General features: G+C 43.0%; 1 protein-coding gene across 2 annotated transcripts in view; it reads left to right on the top strand.

Moving 5' to 3' along the window:
* Positions 1-25,980, top strand: part of impact (impact RWD domain protein) — a 78,109-nt gene extending 52,129 nt beyond the window's left edge. The window contains exons 9-12 of one of the 2 annotated variants that reach the window (XM_056239045.1): positions 2,544-2,617; positions 7,199-7,289; positions 18,812-18,946; positions 25,710-25,980. In XM_056239045.1, the coding sequence (XP_056095020.1) occupies positions 2,544-2,617; positions 7,199-7,289; positions 18,812-18,946; positions 25,710-25,769 (360 nt within the window). In that variant the 3' untranslated portion in view covers positions 25,770-25,980. The remainder of the gene's footprint in view (positions 1-2,543; positions 2,618-7,198; positions 7,290-18,811; positions 18,947-25,709) is intronic. The other variant, XM_056239046.1, reaches the window with a different exon arrangement.
* Positions 25,981-26,425: the final 445 nt, after the last annotated feature.

Genomic DNA, 26,425 nt, shown 5'->3' with positions numbered 1-26,425 from the left:
TTTCATTTATATTTTGATTGTTTGTATATATATATATATATATATATATATATATATATGTGTGTGTGTGTGTGTGTATATGTATATATATATATATATATATATATATATATATATATATATATATGTAGGCTATATATATACAAGAAAGAATGCAATGACTATATATATATATATATATATATATATTAGGGATGGCCCGATACCGATACTGGCATCGGGGATCGGGCCGATACTGTCCTAATATACTCGTACTCGTACTCATAAATATTCGCCGATACCACGCACCGATACCACGTACATTTTGCGAAACGAAACTGGCCGCCGCGAGTGCTTTGTCGAGGTGAACTGAGGCATAGGAAAGTATAATGTCGGCGGTTTGGGCTCATTTCAAGATAAGGGATGATGACAACAGCAAGGCAGACTGTGAGTTATGTTCAGCTAAGGTGTCGAGAGGAGGGAAAGAAAGTACATCGTTTAACACCAGCAATCTAATTAAACATCTGAAGACGCATCATAGATCTGATGGCCGAGCGCGCGCGCGGGCGGTAGGCTAATGGACTCACTCTGTGTGTGCGGGTTACGGGAGAATAAAACGATTCGCGGGACTCCCGCAAACTAGAAATATCTATGAATAAAACATAAAAACTAAAAGATTTTTATTCATCTCTTGCATAAAAGCAACAAGAACAACTACAACAAAATAGAAACGATTTACAGGCCAGAGTTTCTATTCATAACATGGTTACAGCGTTGAGCGATGTAGCCAATCACAGACATATGTGTTGATTTCTTGAACGCAATGGCCAATCAGAAGCATTTAAGATAGACTCCCCTCACCGCTCAAAACGGACTTTTTTGTTCAGTGCTGAATTCTGTATGCTGGCAAATCCTCTAATTATAACAAACAAAGTGTGGATATTATGAAAGATTTATTGTGCAGTCAGCTTCATTGATAATAACAGAGATGTGTGAGATCGCGATGAACTGTCAGCTTTTAGGATTTATTAAGGGAGCGCTGTTTGCGCGCATTCAGTCATGCCAGAGTAGCCTCCTTGCTTTTATGTTAAATTAACAGTGGTTTGTGTGTTAATACATTTATTATTTTACTAATTTTTATTTATTTTTAGACTTGTTAAAACAAGCAGAGAAGAAAATAAAAACAGTCTTCTAACCTGTGTTCTAAAATAGTCGTCTTCTTTTCTGGGAGCCTATTACTTTTGCGGAAGAAATATCGGTATCGGTACTCGGTATCGGCAAGTACACAAATGTAAATACTCGTACTCGTATCGGGCCATCCCTAATATATATATATATTGTCCTTGCATGCATTCTTGTGTGACACCCCTGAATGAAAGGCTCATTATTATGCAGGGTCACTGTCTGAGAACCACTTAATTATTCATGATAGGGGTTGGGCCGTTCCGCCCATCCGCATATTGCCTTGGCAAACAAAAAAATGTTTTTCACAATTTAAAACAATCTATTGTTTTATGTGAATGATTAGGAAGGATGATTTTCAGATCATTTTGAAGCAAAAACTCTAGGCGACAACGTACATTAGTCAAAAGTCTTGTGGACACATATTTAGTATGTTTTTTGTGTCCTTATTTCAAAAACTTAATTTTTAAGTTTTTTCAATAACCATGCATAAACAATATTCTCTCAAAAATACAAACATGTACATACATGTTGCTCACACATTATGGTAGACCTGTTTGTGCTAAATAGAGTGTAATTTCACCTGTGCCATTAATATGTTTATAAGCAACTGAAAAAAGCACAAATGTCAGAGCATGTCAAAACATCTCAAGGACCCCAAAAACACCTTGGTCTCCAGAGGGTTAACCGATAACCGATAATTCTTTATATTTGAAATCCGATAACCGATATATTGGCCGATAATTCTAAATCCAAAGTTTTATATGATTTTGAGATATGAATAGGAATAGGACCGATATGAAAATTTTCTCCGATACCGATAACCAATAATTCGTTATATTTGAAATCCGATAACCGATGTATTTGCCGATAAATCTAAATCCAAAGTTTTATATGATTTTGAGAGAGGAATAGGACCGATATGAACATTTTAACATGTTTTGTAGTCGTACCATATGCTCAGACCTGTTGCGGCAGGAATTGGTCAGCGGCGCAGTAATAACTTGCGCTTCAAGTCCACTCGTGTTTTTTGAAATAGTGTTTTATGAGCGTCAATATGTTATGCACACACTCATCTAACACATACATTCTCGTCATAATGTCATCTCCTGTTTATGAAACAATCCTGCAGTCCATTAAAGATGAGCAGAGACTGGAAAATAAGCCTGTGCAGGTGTGTGTGTGTGTGTGTGTGTATCAGCGGTCGGTGTTGCATCACTGTGAAATGTCCTGTTGCTTGCAGCCTCTTTCCTCTTTCAGTCATTGTGTGAATATATTTATATTCTGACTCCAGTTATGTTGGAACAGTGTCTGGTTTGGAGTGCACATATGTTGTTGGACATGTTTTATATTTATTTATTTATTTATTTATTTTCCTACAGGTTCAGAGGGTTCTGAATAATTTATATGAAAACAAGAAGATTGCAAGCGCCACACACAATATCTATGCATACAGGTATTTCTGTTTTTAGTTCATTAAAAAAATACTTTGCCGTTGCTAAGCAAATATTTTTTCTCTTTTAGACAAATTAGTTCAACCCTAACTTACTTTACATACTCCATGTAGTCATTTGTGCAGTTTGTTTTATGTACATAATTTCTGCGTTAAATGTGCACGTTTCATATTTTTATCCATGAAATTTTATAGCAACTTTTTAAGATATTTAAAGAAATCATTGTAATATTTGCATCTAATAGACGTGGCCAAGCATGTTTTATATATGTTGTACATTTTTACGTTTACACTTTAAAAAATCCAATGTCGTAAGAAAAATCAATTTAATTCAAGATAAATTATTGAAATATTTTAATACATTTCAAAGCAATTCATCTTGTTTTAAAGTCCCCCTGTGGTGAAAATCCAGTTTTTAATGTTGTTTATGTGTCTATGCGGTGTTTTTAATATGCTTTAAGACAAACCATGTGTAAATTGAACAAAAATGTTAAGTATTTTCTCCTTAAAACTGCAGTGAACCAAAGACAGTCTCAAAAACACGGTTTGAAATCGCTGGTGTTTCTGACGTCACAAACGACCTTGTAACCAATCAGATCAACGTGTGATCGTCAACCAGTGGATCTCTGAGCTGAGTGAGTGAGTGGAGGCGGGGCTCATTTGCATATTCATAGAACCGCCGCGCATACTAAATGAGGCAAGGGTGTCGAGTTACACTCAAGATATTTTAAGGCAGTTTTTCAAGGAAAAAAGTTTAAATATGTCGTTTTGGTGATCAAAGATGAGTTTTAAGGGATAAAATGATTGACTACACGGAGACTTTAAGGAAGTTGAGATGTTTTTGCCTCAGAAACCTGCTTAGAACAACAGATTTACAGCAGATTCTTTTAGAACATATTTTTTTCTTAGTTTGTTATTCAATTGCAGGCAGTATTTCAATTATTTATGCATTTCGAGTTATGCATTGACGAGATAAGAAATGTAATGTTTGTGCGTGACGTGTGTGTTGTTATGCAAGCGTCGCCCCGGGTGGTTCCTCAGGACATGATCAGTGACATACAGTGGGGGAGGAGTGTGTGTGTGTGTGAGATTAAACCACAGGTGATATTGACATTCAGCATGTTCCCGAAGCCCCCGGCGTATGAGGACGCAAGGGTTTTCCGTTCTCAACCCTGTTTGGGAAGGTGAAGCCTGGAGCCGCCCAAAACCTCAAAGTAAAGCTGATGTTTTAATTACAAGTTATCATTGGTGATTACATTTTGACTGCGGTCTGTCATTAACTTCAGAAAGATTGGATTGCCTTTTATTAACAGCTTGAGACTTTAAAGGTTGTATCAGCGATTTCAGGCCCAAACATAAATGATCACATTCATCTAATCTTTCCTAAGGATCCGCTGCCTGCCCCATAAGCAGGCCGTCAAACACCGCGTCTCTGTGGGCAGCCTCGGCTCTGAGATCTGCACACAACAACATTGGGTTCACCAACCACTCAAAACCAAAATAAATAATAAATAGTGTTCCAACCAGTCACCGAATAAGTCAGATATTCTTTAGCTAAATTTGCTAAAACAGGAGACTCACAAAAAGGGTAAAATAAGTGTTCAAATGCAGATTGTAAAACACAGTTGTAAGTAATATTGTTTTGTTTTTTTGTTTTTGTTGCTTTTTTAAATTACATGGCTAGTGTTAAGTTTAAGGCAAAAACATGTTGTTTTTTTATGCACTGTTTGGCTTTTAATAATGTAGTGGAAAGATCCAAAAACACATTTAAGTGTTTATTTTATTGCACTTCATCTATTTGCTTCTGTAAGTTTCCATTACTATATATATATTTTTAAAGGCCGTTACTTCAAATGAGTTTTGTTCTCCATTTCAGCAGCTCTTAAATACACCAAACTTTACAGTTTTATTCCTGTCTGTATTCTGAAGGATTTTTTTGAGGGTTTGTTCATATTTCATTAGCATGATTTTATACAACATTTTATTCCCTTTTTTGCCTGTTGACAGTATTTTCTGTTTTATAGAGTGCTATAAAAAGACGAATCCAAAATCCCTTCTGTAAAGCCTTTCACTCTAGCTTGTTCACACTAAAGACGATAACTAACTATAACTATAAAGATATTAGAGCTGCACAATTAAAAGGGATAGTTCAGCCAAAAAATGAAAATTATCCCATGATTTACTCACCCTCAAGCCATCCATAGGTGTATATGACTTTCTTCTTTCAGACGAATACATTCGCAGTTATATTAAGAAATCCTGGCTCTTCCAAGCTTTATAATGGCAGTGAATGGCACATCTGATTTTGAAGTCCAAAAAAGTGCATCTGTCCATCATAAAAGTGCATCTATCTATCATAAAAGTGCATCTATCCATCATAAAAGTGCTTCTATCCATCATAAAAGTGCATCTATCCATCATAAATGTGCATCTATCCATCATAAAAGTGCATCTATCCATCATAAAAGTGCATCCATCCATCATAAAAGTGCATCTGTCCATCATAAAAGTGCATCTGTCCATCATAAAAGTGCATCTGTCCATCATAAAAGTACATCTGTCCATCATAAAAGTGCATCTATCCATCATAAAAGTGCATCTGTCCATCATAAAAGTGCATCTGTCCATCATAAAAGTCCATATATCCATCATAAAAGTGCATCTGTCCATCATAAAAGTGCATCTATCCATCATAAAAGTGCATTTGTCCATCATAAAAGTGCATCTGTCCATCATAAAAGTGCATCTGTCCATCATAAAAGTGCATCTATCCATCATAAAAGTGCATCTATCCATCATAAAAGTGCATTTGTCCATCATAAAAGTGCATCTATCCATCATAAAAGTGCATCTGTCCATCATAAAAGTGCATCTATCCATCATAAAAGTGCATCTATCCATCATAAAAGTGCATCTATCCATCATAAAAGTGCATTGAGTGTAACTCGACACCCTTGCCTCATTTAGTATGCGCGGCGGTTCTATGAATATGCAAATGAGCCCCGCCTCTACTCACTCACTCAGCTCAGAGATCCACTGGTTGACGATCACACGTTGATCTGATTGGTTACAAGGTCGTTTGTGATGTCGGAAACACCAGCGATTTCAAACCGTGTTTTTGAGACTGTCTTTGGTTCACTGCAGTTTTAAGCAGAAAATACTCAGCAATGCTGTCGACTTATGAACTTACACATGGTTTGTCTTAAAGCGTATTAAAAACACCACATAGACATATAAACAACATTAAAAGCTGGATTTTCACCACAGGGGGACTTTAAAATGTCTCTCTATCGCTCTATCGGCTCCTTGAAAATCAAAGTTTAGTACCACCACATTAAGTACGTACAGTGAGACTGCATTGTTTGTGCCATGGACTTCAATGATAACACCAGTACTTAAAATAGCTTAGCAACTTTTATCTCATAAAAGGTCCTGTTGCTTTGTTAAAACATACTTTCATAAATCTGGTGCTCTTTGGTCATTTTTGACAGAAAAATGTTACGTTTTGTTTGTTTAGAATTTTTTTCTTCATCGGAATGGTGCGAAACTTGGTAAAGGTTTTGGCACTTGCTGTGACAAACAAACAAAAAATCATAGACATGTTTCGAACAGGTTAAATGGTCCTGTAAACAATAGTCACGCTTGTGCTCCTCGCGGTCAGAAACGAGCGCATTGGAAATGAATGGAGACGAGTTTCCTCTAGTGGAAGCGTTCGGTACTGCAGCCGAACAACATCTCACTGAACAAGCTCATTTACTGAGATATCAGCCTCATATTTGAACAACTTGTTTAGGTTTATGGCTTTGATTTTCTTGCAGTTTTAGAGTAAAATGTGTTTTTGAAAATATATTGAAAATTGAAAATAGTATTTTTGTGCATTTTTCATAACATTAATGTACAATTCTGTAACTTTTTTAAGTTCACTTTTTAAACTTTTTTCACGTCAGCAAGTGTCGTCTTTGAAAAGAGATCAAACTTCAGTCTGTCGCTATACTCAAAAAGTGAATAAATGGATTATAAATACAGCGTAAATATCATTTAGTGCCCTAAAATCCCCTACAAATACAAAAAATAAATAAAAAACATTATCAAACTAAAATATAGTACATTCATTTCATTGAAGAAAAAAAAAATCCGTCATTTTTGCCCGACACACGAAGAGCACCAGAGGGTTAATAGCAGACTTGATTTCAACTGTGACTTCACACAACGATTAGCCACTTTATTCACATGAGATTCTCCATTCCCGTCCACGACACATATGATGAGCCGTGTGTGAAAGGTCTCTCCGGGCAGCGATGTCTCTGTTAGTGAACTGACTGTCAACACTGCTATTCCCCAAATGATGGACCGTGTGGTCTCAAAACCCTCAGCGGGGCGTCCTAATTTCCCACACTCCTCCCTGTGCCTGATATTATTCCTCATCCAAATCCTCTTCCAATTTCGCTCTGAAATACACCCAGACGCCTCGCAAACACGGCATAATGCGAGGGAGAGTCCCTGCGGGCTGTTTTGAGAAAAGTGGCCACACTGAGGCCAAGTTTTTCCCACATTTATTTCACAATGCCCTCATGTTTTCATCAGGATCTACTTGGAGGATAAAGACTCGTTCCTGCAGGACTGTGAGGATGATGGAGAAACTGCTGCGGGGGGGCGATTGCTGCATCTTTTGCAGGTAAATGTGTGTTTGTGTCAGGTGACATGTTGGCTAGCGGATGTTATTCAAGATATTATGGGCCCTATCTTGCACTCGGCGCAAATGACTTTGTACACTGACGCATGTATCATTCCTATTTTGCACCCGCGCAAAGCGGGCTTTTCCCTCCACAGACACACGTCAGTTAACTAAGAAATACACTTGCGCTCCCCGGGGCGGTTCAGCGCAAAGAGGAGGCGTGTTCCGGCGCAAACTTTCCCTCATGTTATTTTGCTGTTCTATAAAACAATTGCGCCACTGACCAGAAAAAACCTAGTCTAAAGTCAGTGGCGTGTTGCGCGTTGTTCATTATGCTATTTTAAGCGCGCATGTTTGGCCATAATGTAGCGGGTGCACAACGCGCATACACGTTGATTCTCTCATCTAAGCAGCAGTTTTCATTTTTGCAAATCATACATTATTACGATAGATAGATAGATAGATAGATAGATAGATAGATAGATAGATAGATAGATAGATAGATAGATAGATAGATAGATAGATAGATAGATAGATAGATAGATGGATAGAAAATGTATTATAAAAGCATACATGTAGCTTACACATTTACCCAAATTATCATACGCCTGTTTAACAGAAGTTAATTTGGGTGGGTTTCTCCATCCTCCATGTCACTTCTCTGTGTTTTACGGCCCTGACGAGAACGTTGCTCTCCTCGGCTGTGAACCGCTCCTGGCGCGCGCCTGGCAAATCCGCCGTTATAATAGGAATCCGCTTTAGAACAAGCGCGCCTGCTCTTAAAGGGAATGTGAGATGACGCTCTGATTGGTTTATTTCACGTTACGCCCAAACCACACCTATGAATAATGAAGCTACTTCAGACCAACCCCTTTTAGATTTGCGCCAGGCGCAAGAGGCATTTATCCCGCCGGGAAAATAGCAACAGCGCCGGGATCCGCCCACAAAGTTACTTGCGCTTTGCGCTTTGACACTTGCGTTTCAGATCGTTAAAATAGGGCCCTATGAGTTCTAATGGGTTTTCTTTGCTCAGTTCTTTAAATATTTAAAGGTTTCACCCAAAAATGTACATGTCTTTCAAAAGGAGAATTTTTAAACGTTGTTTAAGCCGTCTTTTCCATACAGCCAAAGCATAAGAACCGATATACAACCAAAGAACATGAAATGTCCAGTTCAAATATATAATATAAAATGCTTACCAATGCTGCATTTATTTGATGAAAAATTCAGTAAAAACGGTAATATTGTGACATATTTGTACTATTTAAAAGAGTGGTTTTCTATTTAAATATATTGTGAAATTAAATGTATTCCTGTGACAGCAATGAATCATCATATTAGAGTGATTTCTGAAGGATCATGTGACACTGAAGACTGGAGTAATGATGCTGAAAATACAGCTTTGATCACAGGAATAAATTTAATTTAAAAATATATTAAAATAGAAAACAGTTATTTTAAAGTGTCATAATATTTAAAGCTGCAGTCCGTAACTTTTTTGGGTTAAAAATTATCAAAAGTAAAAATTTGTAAAAAAAAAAAAAATTTGAGCAAGTACACAAGTACATAACCAGCCAGTGTTCAACACTCTCTGCTTGCCGTAGCTCGACTCACAGCGGTAAGCTTTTAATAATGTTTTTAATTCCAGTGGTACTGGTGGATTTCAGCGGGAGATTCGAGCATGTCTTTGCGTCATTACGTCACATCTGCACACACACATCTGCACACACACACATCTGTACACACACACATCTGTACACATAAAGAAGAGTCTCGGCTAGTCGGCTATGAATGTGAGGATGTTGGAGGTGGAGATTTATAGCCTTTTCTCACAGCACTTGATATAATTAAACTTATTAATTTGATGGTGGATCCAGAAATGTTCAAACGACGATCACCAGTGACACCAGATTCACCCGCTGTAAAATGCAAAAGACTTCGGACTGAGAGTTTGGAAGAAGAGACTGCAACGGCGCATGCGAAAACAAGGATAATATCTGAAGGGCTTTAAATGCAGTCACACAATGCTGACGTTGAACATTAACAAATTGAGAACAAAGTATAATTTGCACGGTTTGACGTGATATGATAAACGACCATTAGATTTAATCAGCGCGATTTACTGCAATTTTTGCTTCACATCAGGTTGTATTTATTTGATGAAAAAAACAGTAAAAACAGTAATATTGTGAAATATTTTTACAATTTAAAAGAGTAATTTTCTGTCTTAATATATTGTGAAATTTAATTTATTCCTGTGATATAATAAATTACATTTTTCAATATATTCAAATAGAAACTAGTTATCTCAAAATGTAATATTATTTCACCGTTTTTACTAGCCTAGAAATCTAGACGCACCCTAGCGGCAGCGAAAATTATTTCGCAGCCAGTGTGGTCTAGCAACAACTTTTGAGCTGTAAAAACCAAAAACTGGTCAGGCCAATCACATCGTGTATAGAGTCGGCGGGCGGGCTTAACACAATGACGGGACAGTTCATGACGTTCCGCGTGATTTCCATAGGTGATTTCCCCGCTACTTGAAAACAAGATGCAGCGGTCTTTCGAATCGGCTTTGGCCACGACTCTGGAGGACTTGGAGTTAAGAGAACGTCACTTAAGTCATTCTTAAAAAAGGAAGATGTGTTCGGAGTTTTACCGACCTGATACGGCAAAAGTTTAATATATCAATTAGCTCCGCTGGTGGAAAAACGCATGGGACTCACTCATCCACAGCCGTTCGTTGCTCTGGTTGGTTGTAGCACTATCCTATTGCGTGCAGAGGGATTTTGAAAGGTAACCGTTTATCTCGCCCCTCGGATTGAGGTATGCCAATGGAGAGTTCCCAGACCTAACATCTTGATGTAGGTCTGGCATGCCAGGCTACGTTTTTACTGTATTTTTCATCAAATAAATGCAGCCTTTGTGAACACAAGAGACTTCTCTCAAGAGTATTAAAAACAATCATAATTATTCTAAACTTTTGACCAGTAGTGTATATCCCCAATTCGTGTGTTTGCTAAAGGCTGTGCCTGCATGGCTCAGTAACAGTGGTTTACAGCACCGGATCCTGAAGCGTTCCTCAAGCTGTGCACGTATTCAAAGTCAATGGATCATTTTAGCAGGCTTATTGATATGCTGTGGGATTATCCATGCGCTCCCCCTGTCTTGATCCCAATTCCATTCTTGCGATGTCAGATATTTGCACACGGATATATCATCCATCCATAATCTTTCCTCTTATCTCCCCTTCTCTGATTAAAGGCATCAAAAGCCTCCAGTGTGAAATACGACATGACACTGTAATCTCGATACAGCATTTCCGCCAATAACCTCGTCGTGATGTTCGTTAAACTCAGGAGACGGCGCATCTGTGCTGGTGTTTCTCAAATGATCTTCAATGAAGTGTGGTTTAGTTTGTCGCAGGTGGTGTATTATTTATTATGAGTTTCGATGTGCCTTCAGTTGACGGACACGTCATTTATAATTTTGATACACAGGTTCTCCGGCGACTTCAATTTTCGCATCCGAGTGAAACGACTTTATTTGTTGTTTTATGCTTTATACAGTCAAACCAAAAACTATTCAGACACCAGATATAAATTTTGATATTTTTTTTACTAGTGTGTGCAGGACACTATAGTTCATTTCTGTAAGTGAGGAGAGCAAAATAAAGTAAACTGTGACATATTACACCCAAAAACTCTTCATACAGTGACTACCAGTGACATTTAGAAAAGTTTGGCACCAAAAATGATTCCTCCACTTTGAGCTGATCATGTTTTGCTGAAGTGTGTTTTCTGTAATTGCTAATGCTCTTTTTACACACAGACTGAACAACATGAAGCATTGCTTGGTCACTGGTTGAGCTAAACTGGTATTATCTAATTGTGTAGTTAAATTTAACAGCTGACAGATATTCAACATAATTCATGTGTGAGAGTCTAACAGAAGGACGGACAAAACCAGTCAAATATCCACTGAGTTCTTGACATGTGTTATTACCATTTTCTAAACTATAGGGAATAAACTGTGATAATGTGAGAAATGTTGAAGGTGTCTGAATACATTTAGGTTTGACTGTATGTGAAATAACTCATGAATATATAAATCTAAAAATATAAAACATGGCCTGTTGGAGAGCTTTATTGACCTCTTTCTTGGTGCATTAATGAAAACTAACAGCCGTTCACATGCGATCATTCAGCCTTTTGGAGTTCATCCCACTATTTCCTGTTTTCTGAATGTGACGGCATGTTTGAAAGAGAAAATACTACTAATAGTGTGTGCAGATGGCAGTGATTTTCCCCTTCTCTCCGGCGTTCAGCAAGCTTCACCCCTGCGGCGCTGGGAAAAACACAACAGGCGAGGACTGTAAAGGCACTTGAGAGCTGTCATTCTTTTCAAAGGCCATATTTAGTCTATTCTGCGCCTTTAAGCAACTCCTTTCCCACACAGGAACTGACAGGCTACGTGCCGTCTTGGGGAAAATGTGGCATGAAGGAAACATTTGTGAATCTTTTCATGCACGACTTGTGTTTCAATCGGACTAGATTCATTCCAATTTATGAATCTGAATAGTGTTTATATGAACGCTAAACAGGATCGGGTTATATGTCACAAGCTTCAAATCAGAATATGTTTTTTATATGCACACACTGCACGAATATACACTGGCTACGTTTACATGCAACCAAATAATCCGTTAGTAACGGCTCAATCGGACTGAAAAGCCTTCATATAAACGCCTTAATCGATCCCAATGACATTTCGTTTGGATTAAAAAGGAAGCTTCATTCCTTTTCTAATCCGATCGAGAGAACATGTAAACACTTGATCGGATTGAAAACCGAAACTGAAAGGACTGCGCGTGTGCAATGATGTAGAAATAGCGCAATGACGTGTGATGCACTGAACGAGCTGTTCCCTTTCGTAGTCACTCCGAGTTACGTCGGATGACGGAGAATGGGGGTTTCGCCAGAAAGCCTATCATCTTCGAGTATTAAAAAACGAGCCTATGGCAATGAAATGCCATGGGTCTGCGGAATTTGCATAATGTATCTCCGCCCCACCGCGTGGGTATTTAAGGAGAGACACCTGCAACAGCAGATCATGTTTTCGCTTCGGAGCCAAGAGCATCTTCACTCCACAAGCCAAATCCTGAGTTTTCTCAGTGACTACATCTCTTCGAGACAAGCGAACTCTCCGGTGTTGGTGTGACGGCGGTATCCAGCGAGTTTCACATTGCCTGCGAGCTGAGCAGTGGTCTGCCAGTCTGTGTGTTCTCCCTGGTCGCTTCAACATCAGCGGAGTTTTTCCTCTCACTAAAGAGCTGCACGCGGCACGTCTTTTTAAAGACGCGTCTTTCTAAAGACGATCTGCCCGTGTTTTTCTGAGTGTGGTATTCTGATAGATTCAGCTGATGGGCGCGAGCGCTGTTTTGAGTGTTTGGGCTTTGATCGCGCTCAGACAGCGCTCGTGGGTGTGTCACGTTCTCTCACTGGGAACGTGACCATCGCAATGTAACGGTCGAGACTCGATGAGCTCAATGAGTGAGAGTCCCTCATCCACACCCCGATCTATTTTTCTCCACGTGAGATAATACTTCGGCTGGTGGCCAGGGTGACCTAAGACGGAGGTTTGGAACTAAACCGACGAAAAATTCCTCGGTCCACACCCCGTCTTTCACATTGCAACCTGCGTGGTCCCAGGTGAGTTCGCCGGCCCGCCCGCGGACCCGCGGTCTCATTCGGTCCCCCGGCTGATGAAATCATGTATCACCGCATCACAAGGTGAGCTGGAGTCCTCTAGAGATGATGGCTCGTCTGTGCTGCCGTCCTCGGATGTGCTAGCATAACGAGTTTGATCCAGAGTGCACAGCTATGCTTCCCGGGCTGCCGCGAGTATCGGGCTTGTGTGGAACCTTCTGCCATGTCCCGAGCACTTAAGGCTGTTGATTGGTTTTTGGGGGTGGCGAACCCAAATCCATTCTACCCGGACGTGCATGAAGAGATCATGAGATCGTGGAAGTCTCCTTGACTTTTCGCGACTGGTCAGTGGCCTCTTCTGCCTTCTCTGCCCTTGCAGAGGCCGCGGCCTAGGGTGCACTGGGGTTCCCGCTGTGGAGTGTTCTGTGGCAACACTTATGTGTCCCCACAGCGCCTCCACCTGGCGTGGCGACTCTTAAGCACCCCTCCAATGCCTGTAGGTTCTTGTCTACTCCGGTGGCGGGGACCTATTGAGCTGCGGGGCAGGCTGCCACCTCACTGCGTGTTATTGCCATCCTCCTGGGTGTTCAATGACATGCATGAGGGTAGGGCTGATTCAGGGCTCATCCTTGAGCTGCCTGCCGTCACCGACCTTGCTCTCCGAGCGACGTAGGTGACCGCACGCTCCCTGAGTCAGGTGATGTCCACATAGGTGGTCAGACACCTCTGGCTAACCTGGTTGATGTGCGCGAGGCTGAGTGATTTCGTTTCCTCAACTCCCCCATATCCCAGGCTGGCCTCTTCGGCGGCGCGGTCGAGGACTCTGCCCAACAGTTCTCGGCCGCCCAGAAGTGGACTGTGGCTATTTTGTCTGACCCGGCGGCTTTGCTGCCTCCAGCTGCCGGCTCAGACGCCTCAGTCCGCTTGCTGCCGAATGCGCCCTCCTGCGACTTCCGCCCCCTCCCGCCCGGCCCCCAGCAGCACCGGGCCGCGCTGTGGAGGTGGTCGCAGGAAGGCGCCCCTGCCAGTACCGGTCCCGCAGCCCCGCCAAGGCCAGGCTTGCGGCGCTCCCGTTACGGGCAGCTCAGATGTGGGTTGCAGTTCTTCAGGGAGTGGTTGCAGGGCCACTCCTTCCCCCGGTGGAGGGCTGGGGGAGAATCTTTTCTAAACCAAAGAGCTGCATCCCATCTCTGAGTCCCGGGCCTTGCCGCTCTCGTCCCCCTCTGTCTCTGAGGGCGCGGATGACAGTGTGTGCCGTCTCCGGACCACACCACTCTCGTCCCCCTCTGTCGCCAGACCCCTGGCAGAGCAGACCCCCGTGGAACGCTGGTCCTTCCCTGGTCTCCTCTGTCAGGACGCGGAGCATGACCGTGCCCCCGCACCGGGCCGCTATGCCACCCACGCCTGGGCCGGTCACTCCGCTTCGCTGCCCCTCCGGGGGGACGTCTGTCATTCGGATGTTTCCGCTGGTTCAGTTCTTTGGAGCTTGGTTAGAGCTTCCCTACCTGTCCCGCTGGGTCGCCTGAACTATCAGGCTCGGCTATGCGATCCAATTCGCACGGTCTCCTCCCCGCTTCAGGGGAGTCCGTTTACTTTGGTCGGTGGCAATGCCCCGATCATGAGAGCGGAGGTTGCCACCCTGCTGGCGAAGGGTGCAATCGAGACTGTCCCTCCAGCCGAAATGAGGTCAGGGTTTTACAGCCCGTACTTCATTGTCCCCAAGAAGACCGGTGGGTTACGGCCAATCCTGGATCTGCGCGTCTTGAGCCGCTCCCTTCACAGGCTGCCGTTCAGGATGCTCACGACCAAACGCATTTTCGAATGCGTGCGGCCACAGGATTGGTTTGCAGCGATAGACCTGAAGGACGCCTACTTTCATGTCTCCATTTTACCTCGACACAGACCGTTTCTTCGGTTTGCTTTCGAGGGGCAGGCATACCAGTACGCAGTTCTCCCATTCGGGTTGGCTCTGTCTCCTCGCGTCTTTACGAAGGTCGTCGAGGCAGCCCTTGTTCCCCTGCGCGAACACGGGGTTCGCATCCTGAATTACCTCGACGACTGGCTAATATTAGCTCACTCTCGAGTCCAGGTTTGCGAACACAGAGACCTAGTGCTCCGGCACCTAGCCCGTCTGGGCCTTTGGGTCAACTGGGAGAAGAGCCAACTTTGCCCCGTGCAGAGGATCTCTTTTCTCGGTATGGAGATAGACTCTGTCGCCATGTCCGCGCAGCTTACGAGCGAGCGCACACACATTTACTGCTGACTTGTCTTCGACAGTTCGAGGGCAAGAGTGCGGTCCCACTGAAACTTTTTCAGAGGCTCCTGGGGCATATGGCATCCGCAGCGACGGCAACGCCACTCGGATTGCTTCATATGAGACCGCTTCAGCTGTGGCTTCGCGATCGGGTCCTGAGGTGGGCATGGCATCGCGGTACGCTCAGAGTTCCAATAACTCCGACCTGCCGTCAGTCCTTCACCCCGTGGCGGAACCTCAGCTTTCTACGGGCCGGAGTTCCCCTAGAACGAGTTTCCAGGCATGTTGTTGTCTCCACAGATGCCTCTGCCACGGGCTGGGGCGCATGTGCAATGGACATGCAGCCGCGGGCTCCTGGACAGGACCCCAGCGCCTCATGCATGTCAATTGCCTCGAGTTGCTGGCAGTACGCCTTGCCCTGCACCGCTTCCACGCGCTGCTCCAGGGTCAACACGTACTTGTCCGTCCGGACAATACCGCGACAGTAGCGTACATCAACCATCAGGGTGGTCTACGCTCTCGCCGTATGTCGCAACTCGCACGCCACCTCCTCTTATGGAGTCAGAAGCACCTGAGGTCCCTTCGTGCTATTTACATTCCAGGAGAGCGGAACCTTGCAGCCGACGAGCTGTCACGGCTCCGGCCAACCTCTGGCGAATGGCGACTCCATCCCCAGTCGGTCCAGCTGATATGGGACCAGTTCGGGGACGCACAGATATATCTGTTTGCCTCCCACGACTCATCCCATTGCGCCCTGTATTACTCCCTGTCCGAGGGCACGCTTGGCACGGATGCACTGGCGCACAGCTGGCCGCAGGGCCTACGCAAATATGCGTTTCCCCCAGTGAGCCTTCTCGCACGGACTCTGTGCAAGATCAAGGAGGACGAGGAGCAGGTCATATTGGTCGCCCCATACTGGCCCACCAAGACCTGGTTCTACCTGGTGATACTCCTCGCGACAGCACCTCCTTGGCCAATTCCTCTGAGGAAGGACCTCCTTTCTCAGAGACGGGGCACCCTATGGCACCCTCGTCCCGATCTTTGGAGACTCCACGTGTAGCTCCTGGACGGGACGAGGCAGGTTTGAGTACCCTGCCACCTGCGGTGGCGGCTACCATCACTTCCGCTAGAGCGTTGTCCACGAGACACGTCTACGCGTTGAAGTGAAACCTCTTCGTCAACTGGTGCTCTTCTCGGCGAGAAGACCCCAGGAGATGCTCGATCGGTGTCGTGCTTTCCTTTCTGCAAGACGGGCTGGAGTGAAGGCTGTCTTCCTCCACCCTGAAGGTGTATGTGGCCGCTATCGCCGCTTATCACGATGCAGTTGAAGGTAAGTCTCTGGGAAAGCACGACCTGATCATCAGGTTCCTGAGAGGAGCGAGGAGACTGAATCCTCCTCGCCCTCCTCTCGTACCCTCTTGGGACCTCTCAGTGGTCTTGTATGCCCTGCAGAGTGCTCCCTTTGAGCCTCTGCAATCAGTGGAGATTAAGTTCCTGTCAATGAAGACAGCGCTCCTGGTTGCACTGGCCTCCATCAAGAGGGTGGGGGATCTGCACGCACTCTCCGTTGATGAAGCGTGCCTGGAATTCGGGCCGGCCTGCTCTCACGTGATCCTGAGACCCCGGCCTGGATATGTGCCCAAGGTTCCCACCACTCCCTTCCGGGACCAGGTGGTGAACCTGCAAGCGCTGCCCCTGGAGGAGGCAGACCCAGCCTTGGCACTGCTCTGTCCAGTACGCGCCCTCCGTGCTTACGTAGACAGGACGCAGTGTTTCAGGACCTCAGACCAGCTCTTTGTCTGTTATGGTGGGAAGCTGAAGGGAAAGGCTCTCTCCAAGCAAAGGTTATCCCACTGGATAGTGGACGCCATTGCTTTGGCATACCAGCAGCAAGGTCGACCATGCCCCCTTGGTGTGACCGCCCACTCCACCCGGAGTGTGGCGTCCTCTTGGGCTTTAGCGCGTGGCGCCTCGCTGACAGACATCTGCAGAGCTGCAGGCTGGGCGACACCTAACACATTCGCCAGATTTTACAATCTCCGAGTGGAGCCAGTCTCCGCCCATGTACTGTCTTTTTCAAGCTAACATGGGAGCCGTTAGGTGTCTCGCTTGCTCGCCATTCCAATCCATGGACTGGATACGTGCGATATTTCCTCAGGTAGCCTTCCTCTCTGAAGCCCTGAGTTCCTCCAGCACTGTTGACGCTGGCGCCAGTGTCTATTGCCTGTGCGTTGGCTAGGTGCCTCCGTGTGCATGGTTCCTCCTCTGAGTAACCCCCACATGTGTATTTCCACTGTAAGCCTCTTTGAGCATGTGTCTTTCCCTCGGCAAGCCACCTTGAAAGTTGCCACGCCACGGGCTGGTCACTCCAGTGTTCCTCCATATGAAGCCCCCTCGGCCATATGTGTATTCTTAAGTCCTCCCTATGGGTAGGCATGCTGTGGCATTTCTCCCCTGAGATATGCTTCCCAGTGTACCTTGGTATTCCTGTGTTAAGTAGGACTCCTTCGTCCGTGCCTATATCACGACAGGGAGGTCAGACTTCGCAGGGCACTGGAAGACAGCTGTGAAGGTGGCGTGATTACACGGGGACCCCCATTCTCCGTCATCCGACGTAACTCGGAGTGACTACGAAAGGGAATGTCTCGGTTACGGATGTAACCCTCGTTCCCTGAGTAGGGAACGGAGACGTTACGTCTCCCTGCCACTTCCGCTTTACCGCTGGGTAGACGCCTGAGTTCAGTCTCGGCTCCTCAGCGAAGACATGATCTGCTGTTGCAGGTGTCTCTCCTTAAATACCCACGCGGTGGGGCGGAGATACATTATGCAAATTCCGCAGACCCATGGCATTTCATTGCCATAGGCTCGTTTTTTAATACTCGAAGATGATAGGCTTTCTGGCGAAACCCCCAGTCTCCGTCATCCGACGTAACGTCTCCGTTCCCTACTCAGGGAACGAGGGTTACATCCGTAACCGAGACGTTCTTCCTGATGAATAAAGTGTCGTATAAAAGAGTGTCTCTCGTCTTTCTATAATCCTCTTTCTCTGCGTCTGTGAAGTGGAGCAGGACGACGGCCACCAGTGCTGGCTTCAGACTCATCCACAGACGACTGGTTTTAGGCATTTTTACTGTGTGATGAATATAAGCAGCGGCACAACGGTTCATATGCTCATCATCTCCAAATCATGTCTGCATGGGGGCAACAAGATCTGGCAACTGGTCAACATTAGACAAACATATTGGTTATTATCGATTATTCATAAAGGAGTTTGGGCCATGCAAATTACGGGAGTTTCCCGGGAGAAATAACAAAACGGGAGAAACCCGGAAAAAACGGGAGTATTGACCACCCCTTTCAATCCGAAATGTCATTTGGGTCGAGCTCAATCGGATCGATTAAGGCATTTATATGAGGGCTTTTCAGTCCGATTGAGCCTTCAATCCCATTACTAATGGATTATTTGGTTGCATGTAAACGTAGCCAGTGATGCGTCATTAAATTTAGTTTTTTTACTGTGGCAAACACCGCTCACATTTGCTGTCCATTCTGTCCCACAGATCCTGGATGTGCGTAACGTGCTGGTGGTGGTCTCTCGATGGTACGGTGGGATTCTGCTGGGACCCGACCGCTTTAAACACATCAACAACTGTGCCAGGAACATCCTCATCCAGGAGGGTTACACAGACACTTCAGTAAGACTAATGTACACATATGTACAATGCAGACATTTAAGAGAAGAGTTCTGTCATGAAACTGTCATGGTTCAGGATAACAGGTCCTTAACTCAATCTGTTTGCAGTTGCATCGTTATCTATAGGGCACAGCTGATTGGTTCCTGCTGTATCAGTAGTAGGGATGTGACGGTGTGGATTTGTTTTTCCCACTGGGTAATCGACGCGTGACAACACTGCCAGCAGCCATATCACCCTGTAGCCCGAGACTGGTCGCCCACTGAAGCTAAGCAGGGCTGAGCTGGTCAGTAACTGGATGCGAGACTCCTGGGAAAATCAGGTTTCAGCTGGAAGAGGTGTTAGTGAGGCCAGCAGGGGGCGCTCACCCTGTGCTCTGTGTGGGTCCTAACGCCCCAGTGTAGTAATGGGGACACTATGCTGTCAAAGAGCACCGTCCTTCGGATGAGACGTTAAACCGAGGTCCTGACTCTCTGTGGTCATTAAAAATCCCAGGATGTCTTTGGAAAGAGTAGGGGTGTAACCCCGGTATCCTGGCCAAATTTGCCCCTTGGCCTCTGTCCATCATGGCCTCCTAATCATCCCCATATACTGATTGGCTTCATCTCTGTCTCCTCTCCACCAGTACGCTGGCGTTCTGGCGCAACATGGCCGCCGTCGCATCATCCAGGTGGAGCTGCACATTGGTGGTGGTTGAGGAGATTCCCCCTTCCATGTAACGCGCTTTGAGTGCCAAGAAAAGCGCTATATAAATGTAATGAATTATTATTATTATTAAAGGGGTCATATAATGCCATTTTTGTACAAGCTAATATGATTCTTTAGGGTCTAAATTAAAAGTTTGTAATATACTTTAATTAAAAATTCTCATTAGTATTGTAAGAAAACACTTATTTTACCTGGTCAAAAACAGCTCTGTTTTCAGCACGCCGTTTCAGTGCATATGCCTTTAAATGTTAATGAGTTTTCCTCACCTTGCCTCTCTGTTCTGTGCGTACACCGTTTGTAACACAATAACACAATAACCATAACGCGTTTTTCATTATAGACGTGGGATTATGAATTATATTGAGAACGTCGTACATAGAAAACATGCCGTAATGTACCCTGAGTGTAAACCTTAAACGCATTCATCGTGAAGCGTGCAAGCGATTTGCAAAGATTAATATAAATATTAATATAAATAATAAAATAATAATTTAATAAAATAAAACGTTAATTTTATTTTTAGGTTAATAAAACGTTACACTCACTTCAGTTCTTCTGGAGGTTCAGCAGGAACACGAAAAGTTGGTACCGATCCTTTATTCAGGAGCAGCTTCTTAGCAAAACCAGCTTTATACTGACCCTCGTTTATAAAGCAGTCTGGTGAGAAATGATTTGCGCAAACATAAAAAGCATTGACGTTGCTCGAAAACAAACTCAGCCACTGCGTCTTCAGCGGTTCGGATTTAGGAACATAAAAATGACTGCTGTGTTTGTTATTACACCCAAGAACAGAACACCACAATCGCTTAGATGCCATTCTGCTCATAGACAGTGCTCCAGCATATCAACAATGAGCGCGCCGGTCCGCATGTCTCCGCATGTGCATTCATAATGGTGCGGAGCAGAGCAAGCGTTTTTCCATAGGAATGAACGTGGACACGTGCGCATTTTAGTTTCACTTTCAAATTAGCGCCAATTTGGGGGTGGATTGCTTGAATTGTGAGTTCATTAGCCTATTATTCTTAATGAAAAACACAACTACAAAACAGTACAATGACAAATTCGCTTAAATAGATGCTTTTTCACCCAATACTCCGCCATCGTCTTGTCAGTCAGTTCCTCACTCTCGTGAATAATGAGATCTGACTCCTGCTGCTGATCTGTGCTGCGTCTCTCGTTCAGCTCACGGCTTATCAAGCAGACACGTTCAGGTTTTTAATTGTAGTGTCTGTTCTCTAACTGAACTAAATTATTTAATTTTAAAAAAAGAATCTAATCGACGGTGGGGTGAGTTGCCGCGGTGGGAAAGTGATGATACCGGTGTTGGTTCTGAACACCGCTACTATCGTTGCGAGCCTAATCAGTAGCCAATGAGTTTGCATGTTCAACCTTCATATACTTGGTCAGCATTTGGGTTAGCAGTGCAGTGCGCTTTCAGAGAACCCTCCACCCTCCCCAGCTCCACCTGTATAAATCTGTCTGATATACACTCACCTAAAGGATTATTAGGAACACCATACTAATACTGTGTTTGACCCCATTTCGCCTTCAGAACTGCCTTAATTCTACGTGGCATTGATTCAACAAGGTGCTGAAAGCATTCTTTAGAAATGTTGGCCCATATTGATAGGATAGCATCTTGCAGTTGATGGAGATTTGTGGGATGCACATCCAGGGCACGAAGCTCCTGTTCCACCACATCCCAAAGATGCTCTATTGGGTGGAGATCTGGTGACTGTGGGGGCCATTTTAGTACAGTGAACTCATTGTCATGTTCAAGAAACCAATTTGAAATGATTCGAGCTTTGTGCATTATCCTGCTGGAAGTAGCCATCAGAGGATGGGTACATGGTGGCCATAAAGGGATGGACATGGTCAGAAACAATGCTCAGGTAGGCCGTGGCATTTAAACGATGCCCAATTGGCACTAAGGGGCCTAAAGTGTGCCAAGAAAACATCCCCCACACCATTACACCACCACCACCAGCCTGCACAATGGTAACAAGGCATGATAGATCCATGTTCTCATTCTGTTTACGCCAAATTCTGACTCTACCATCTGAATGTCTCAACAGAAATCGAGACTCATCAGACCAGGCAACATTTTTCCAGTCTTCAACTGTCCAATTTTGGTGAGCTCTTGCAAATTGTAGCCTCTTTTTCCTATTTGTAGTGGAGATGAGTGGTACCCGGTGGGGTCTTCTGCTGTTGTAGCCCATCCGCCTCAAGGTTGTGCGTGTTGTGGCTTCACAAATGCTTTGCTGCATACCTCGGTTGTAACGAGTGGTTATTTCAGTCAAAGTTGCTCTTCTATCAGCTTGAATCAGTCAGCCCATTCTCCTCTGACCTCTAGCATCAACAAGGCATTTTCGCCCACAGGACTGCCGCATACTGGATGTTTTTCCCTTTTCACACCATTCTTTGTAAACCCTAGAAATGGTTGTGCGTGAAAATCCCAGTAACTGAGCAGATTGTGAAATACTCAGACCGGCCCGTCTGGCACCAACAACCATGCCACGCTCAAAATTGCTTAAATCACCTTTCTCATTCTGACATTCAGTTTGGAGTTCAGGAGATTGTCTTGACCAGGACCACACCCCTAAATGCATTGAAGCAACTGCCATGCTATTGGTTGATTAGATAATTGCATTAATGAGAAATTGAACAGGTGTTCCTAATAATCCTTTAGGTGAGTGTATATGTTTCTTTCTGAGATTCGAATATTCTTTCTCTGTCGTTTTTGAGTACTAAATGTTCAATATTCCATTTTTTGGTTACGTCTGTGAATTTTAATGAAGAGAGAAGCTCTCCTCTTGAGTGTCCGCCACTCAATCATCCAACAATCACACTGATAAGGTCACACAAAAAACAGTTCTGAGGAGATTTGCCGGCATGCGCCTGACTTCTTCTGAGGATTCATTTGTTTGCTGTTTTCTTTCATTTCTGTGCAAATGAGGACTCGCGCACAGCTGTGGGGCTGCTATGGTTACCCGGATAATAGGGGCGCTTCGGTTTATATGCAGACATACAATTACACACATGTGTGATATGATTGTTTAAGATTTTGCTAGAATTCATTTCAAAAACCTTGACTCACATGGCTGAGGAAAACACAAGCCGAAAAAAACAAAGCCGTCACGTTTCATGAGCGCAAGATCCTTTTTTTTTTTTTGCCATGTTTTGAGATTGGTATCACATCATTGCGGTGATTGGCGTTAAAAGCAGCTAAAAAACACACCTTTCTTCTTCCGCTTCTATTTTAAGCCGTGGATTCCTGTGATTCCTTTGATTGTGGACTGGATGAGTTTGTTTCCGAACTCAACAGCCTCAGAAGTTGTTTAGTTGAACCATCAAACTAACACTGCAAAAAAATATTTTCTTACTTAGTATTTTTTGTCTTGTTTCCAGTCCTGATATTTAAACATTCTTAAATCAAAAAGCATTAGATGAATAAAATTACATAATAAATTCTATCTTGTTTTCTGATAAAAAAAAAAAAAAGTAATTCAGTGAGTTTTTGCTTAAAACAAGCAAACTTATCTGCCAACGGGGTAAGAAAAATCATCTTAATTCAAATGGACAACAAGAAAAATCATCTTAATTCAAATGGACAACAAGAAAAATAATCTTAATTCAAATGGAGAACAAGATTATTTTTCTTACCCCATTGGCAGATCATTTTGCTTTGTTTCAAGCAAAAACTCACTTAATTTAAAAAATGTTATTATCGGAAAACAAGATGGAATTTCTTATGCCATTTTACTCATCTAGTAAATGCTTCTTGATTTAAGAATGCTTAGATATTAGGACTGGAAACTAGACAAAAACACTAAGGAAGAAAAGCATTGTTTGCAGTGCACCACCAGAGAGCCCATTACGACCAACATGCCTATTAATGACTAGTGTGTCTTTTGTAAATAAAAATCTTAATTACTGTAATTTGCGCTTTTGGCTGATTTGTTTTGTTATTCCACTCTAGACCTATACCAGTAAGTGAATGTAGAGTCGAACCACTGCTTATAAAATGCATTAGCCAACAGAGGAATTGTCCATGCAACACTAACCGTAGAGAATGCATCAGTTCATCTGTACAAGCTCAAAAACTCATTCTCACTGCCGTAATCGCGTGCATACTGTACAGTCAAACCTACATGTTTTCAGACGGCTTCAACATTTCTCACATTATCACATTTATTCGCTTTAGTTTAGAAAATGGTAATAAAACATGTCAAGAACTCAGTGGATATTTGACTGGTTTTGTCCGTCCTTCTGTTTGACTCTCACACATGAATTATGTTGAATATCTGTTAAATTTAACTACACAATTAGATAATACCAGTTTAGCTCAACCAGTGACCAAGCAATGCTTCATGTTGTTCAGTCTGTGTGTAAAAAGAGCATTAGCAATTACAGAAAACACACTTCAGCAGAACATGATCAGCTCAAAGTGGAGGAATCATTTTTGGTTTATAAATGTTACTGGTAGTCACTGTATGAAGAGTTTTTGGGTATAATATGTCACATTATTTTGCTCTCCTCACTTACAGAAATGAACTATAGTGTCCTGCACACACTAGCAAAAAAAAAAAAAATATCAAAAATGATCAAATCTTGGGGTTTGACTGTAGCTCTTAATCGCATCGCCCACATTTTGTCTTCAAGAAAGAATGCAAGAATCCGTCTTTGTGATTCTTGTAAAATAGAGATTTGTAGTTTCAGCCTGAGTAATGCACGTGATTGTGGACATTGATTTCCTGACGCAGTGCATGTGTCAGGCGCGGATACGTCACGCTGTTCTTCCAGTGTGAGGATGAATGTTGTGTTATCTTCACAGTTTGAGCCGCCTGATCATTGTGTTGTCCACAGTAATTAACATACAATGCATAATGACACCATCGCTGAGTGGAGCCGGAGACGTCACGTGCGGAGCCAGAAAAATACACTCATTCTTTTGGACACTATTGGGTCCCTGGAGACACAATTTACATAAGAAAACAGTGGGAGCAAATTGACAAGCCTTACGCTCGCACATGTTGAGGATGAATTGGTCAAAATGACAATGCCATTATTTGTGGCACAGTTGCTTTATATTGCATCAGCAATGCAAAATTTCATCCTTGTACTCGCAAATTTATACCTCGAATGAATGAAATTGAAAACTTCTGTGTGTTCACTGGATCTGATTACGGGCTGGAAATCGTTTCTTTTCATGGACATTTGTACTTTTGTGAAGGTGTTTCTCCCCCTGGCCATGTTAAAACACACACGTTTTTATGTCAGACCCTTCAAGTAACTTCTTCTCAACACGAATGTTTGATTATTTAATTACCTTTGATTATATGATTTAGATATTATTTAATCAAATAGATGTTCATCAAGACAACTAATCTCAGATACTTGATATCTACACTGACACTTTTCTATGTGATGCCCATATGAAGTGATATTTGGGAACACTTTACAATAAGGCTCATTAGTCAACAGTAGTTAATGTACTAACTAACATGAACTGAGCAATACATTTGTGACAGTATTTATTAATCTTTGTTAATGTTAGATAATGAAAATCCAGCTGTTCATGTTAGTTCACAGTGCAGTAACTAATGTTAACAAATACAACCTTTGATTTTAATTACGTATTAGTGAATGTTGAAATTAATATTAACTAAGATTAATAAATGCTGTAGTCATTCTCAGTTCATGTTAACTAATGAACCTTATTGTAAAGTGTTACCAACAATTTAAACAAATATCAGTTAAATTACTAATAAATAAATGGTATGCTGATTTTTTGCCCCCCAAAATAAATAATAGCATTAAAGCTAGTTTTTGTTGCTAAACTCTTCATATTGAACATTCATGGGTGACGTGAGCCTTATTTTAACACTGTAATACTGATGTAGCATCTTAGTGAGATTTAAGATTAAAAACAAATTAATGTTTTTGACGTTAATATAAACCTTTTTATAATGGTATAGATTTCTCAGTTTCATTTCAGATTTTCTTTGTACACACACGTTTTATTACTTCTCTTTTATGTTTTATTTTTCTCTATCAGGAGGAAACATCCAAAGCTGGAGGGAAGAACAAAAGGTCCAAGGGCAAGAAGGCAAAGTGAACCCCCCCAACCCAACCCGGACCAGATAAAGACTGGAAACTGGTTTCAGACTAATACAGTTCATGATGAACTCCTATAATAGTGATGTGTCTAGGATTAAACACATTGGTTTGTGTGTGCAATCGAGTTTAATGCTCTGTTGCTACGAATTATGGCACACTAAGTGCTCTGTGCTTTTGTCTTATGAATAAAGATTTTTATGAATCACAAATTGATTTGCAAATGAGAGTTGCCTGAAGTCACAAGGACAAACGAGTGTGAAACAGGTAATAAATACCCCCAACATTCATCAGCGACCTTTGAACCTTTCTCCAGTTCAATGGTGCTCTAATAATGTAATTTGATAAAGCCTGACAAAAGCAATTTAAGCTTTCTCCGTGAGAGTAATCCCGGCATGTCCGGTTTTTTTACGCCAAATGTCAACGCAAAACACCCTGAAAGTGGTTTGATTGTCAAACGTCCGTTATGACAGTCTATTTAATCTCTCGACACTCTCCAATTCAGCGTTTTCACTCATACTTAACCTTCTGAATACTGAACGCTGTTATTTTACCAATCAAACTTTGCAGGCCAAGAGTCCACCGCCACCTGGTGAGTTTCTACGCCACGACTAGCATGCTAATCGTCCTTAATGAGCTCATGTGAGAATAACTTGA

The sequence above is a fragment of the Rhinichthys klamathensis genome, unplaced genomic scaffold, assembly GCF_029890125.1.
Source record: "Rhinichthys klamathensis goyatoka isolate OS25496 unplaced genomic scaffold, OSU_Roscu_1.1 h1tg000552l_1, whole genome shotgun sequence".
NCBI lineage: Eukaryota > Metazoa > Chordata > Actinopteri > Cypriniformes > Leuciscidae > Rhinichthys > Rhinichthys klamathensis.
This window is presented reverse-complemented; position numbering and strand designations above follow the sequence as displayed.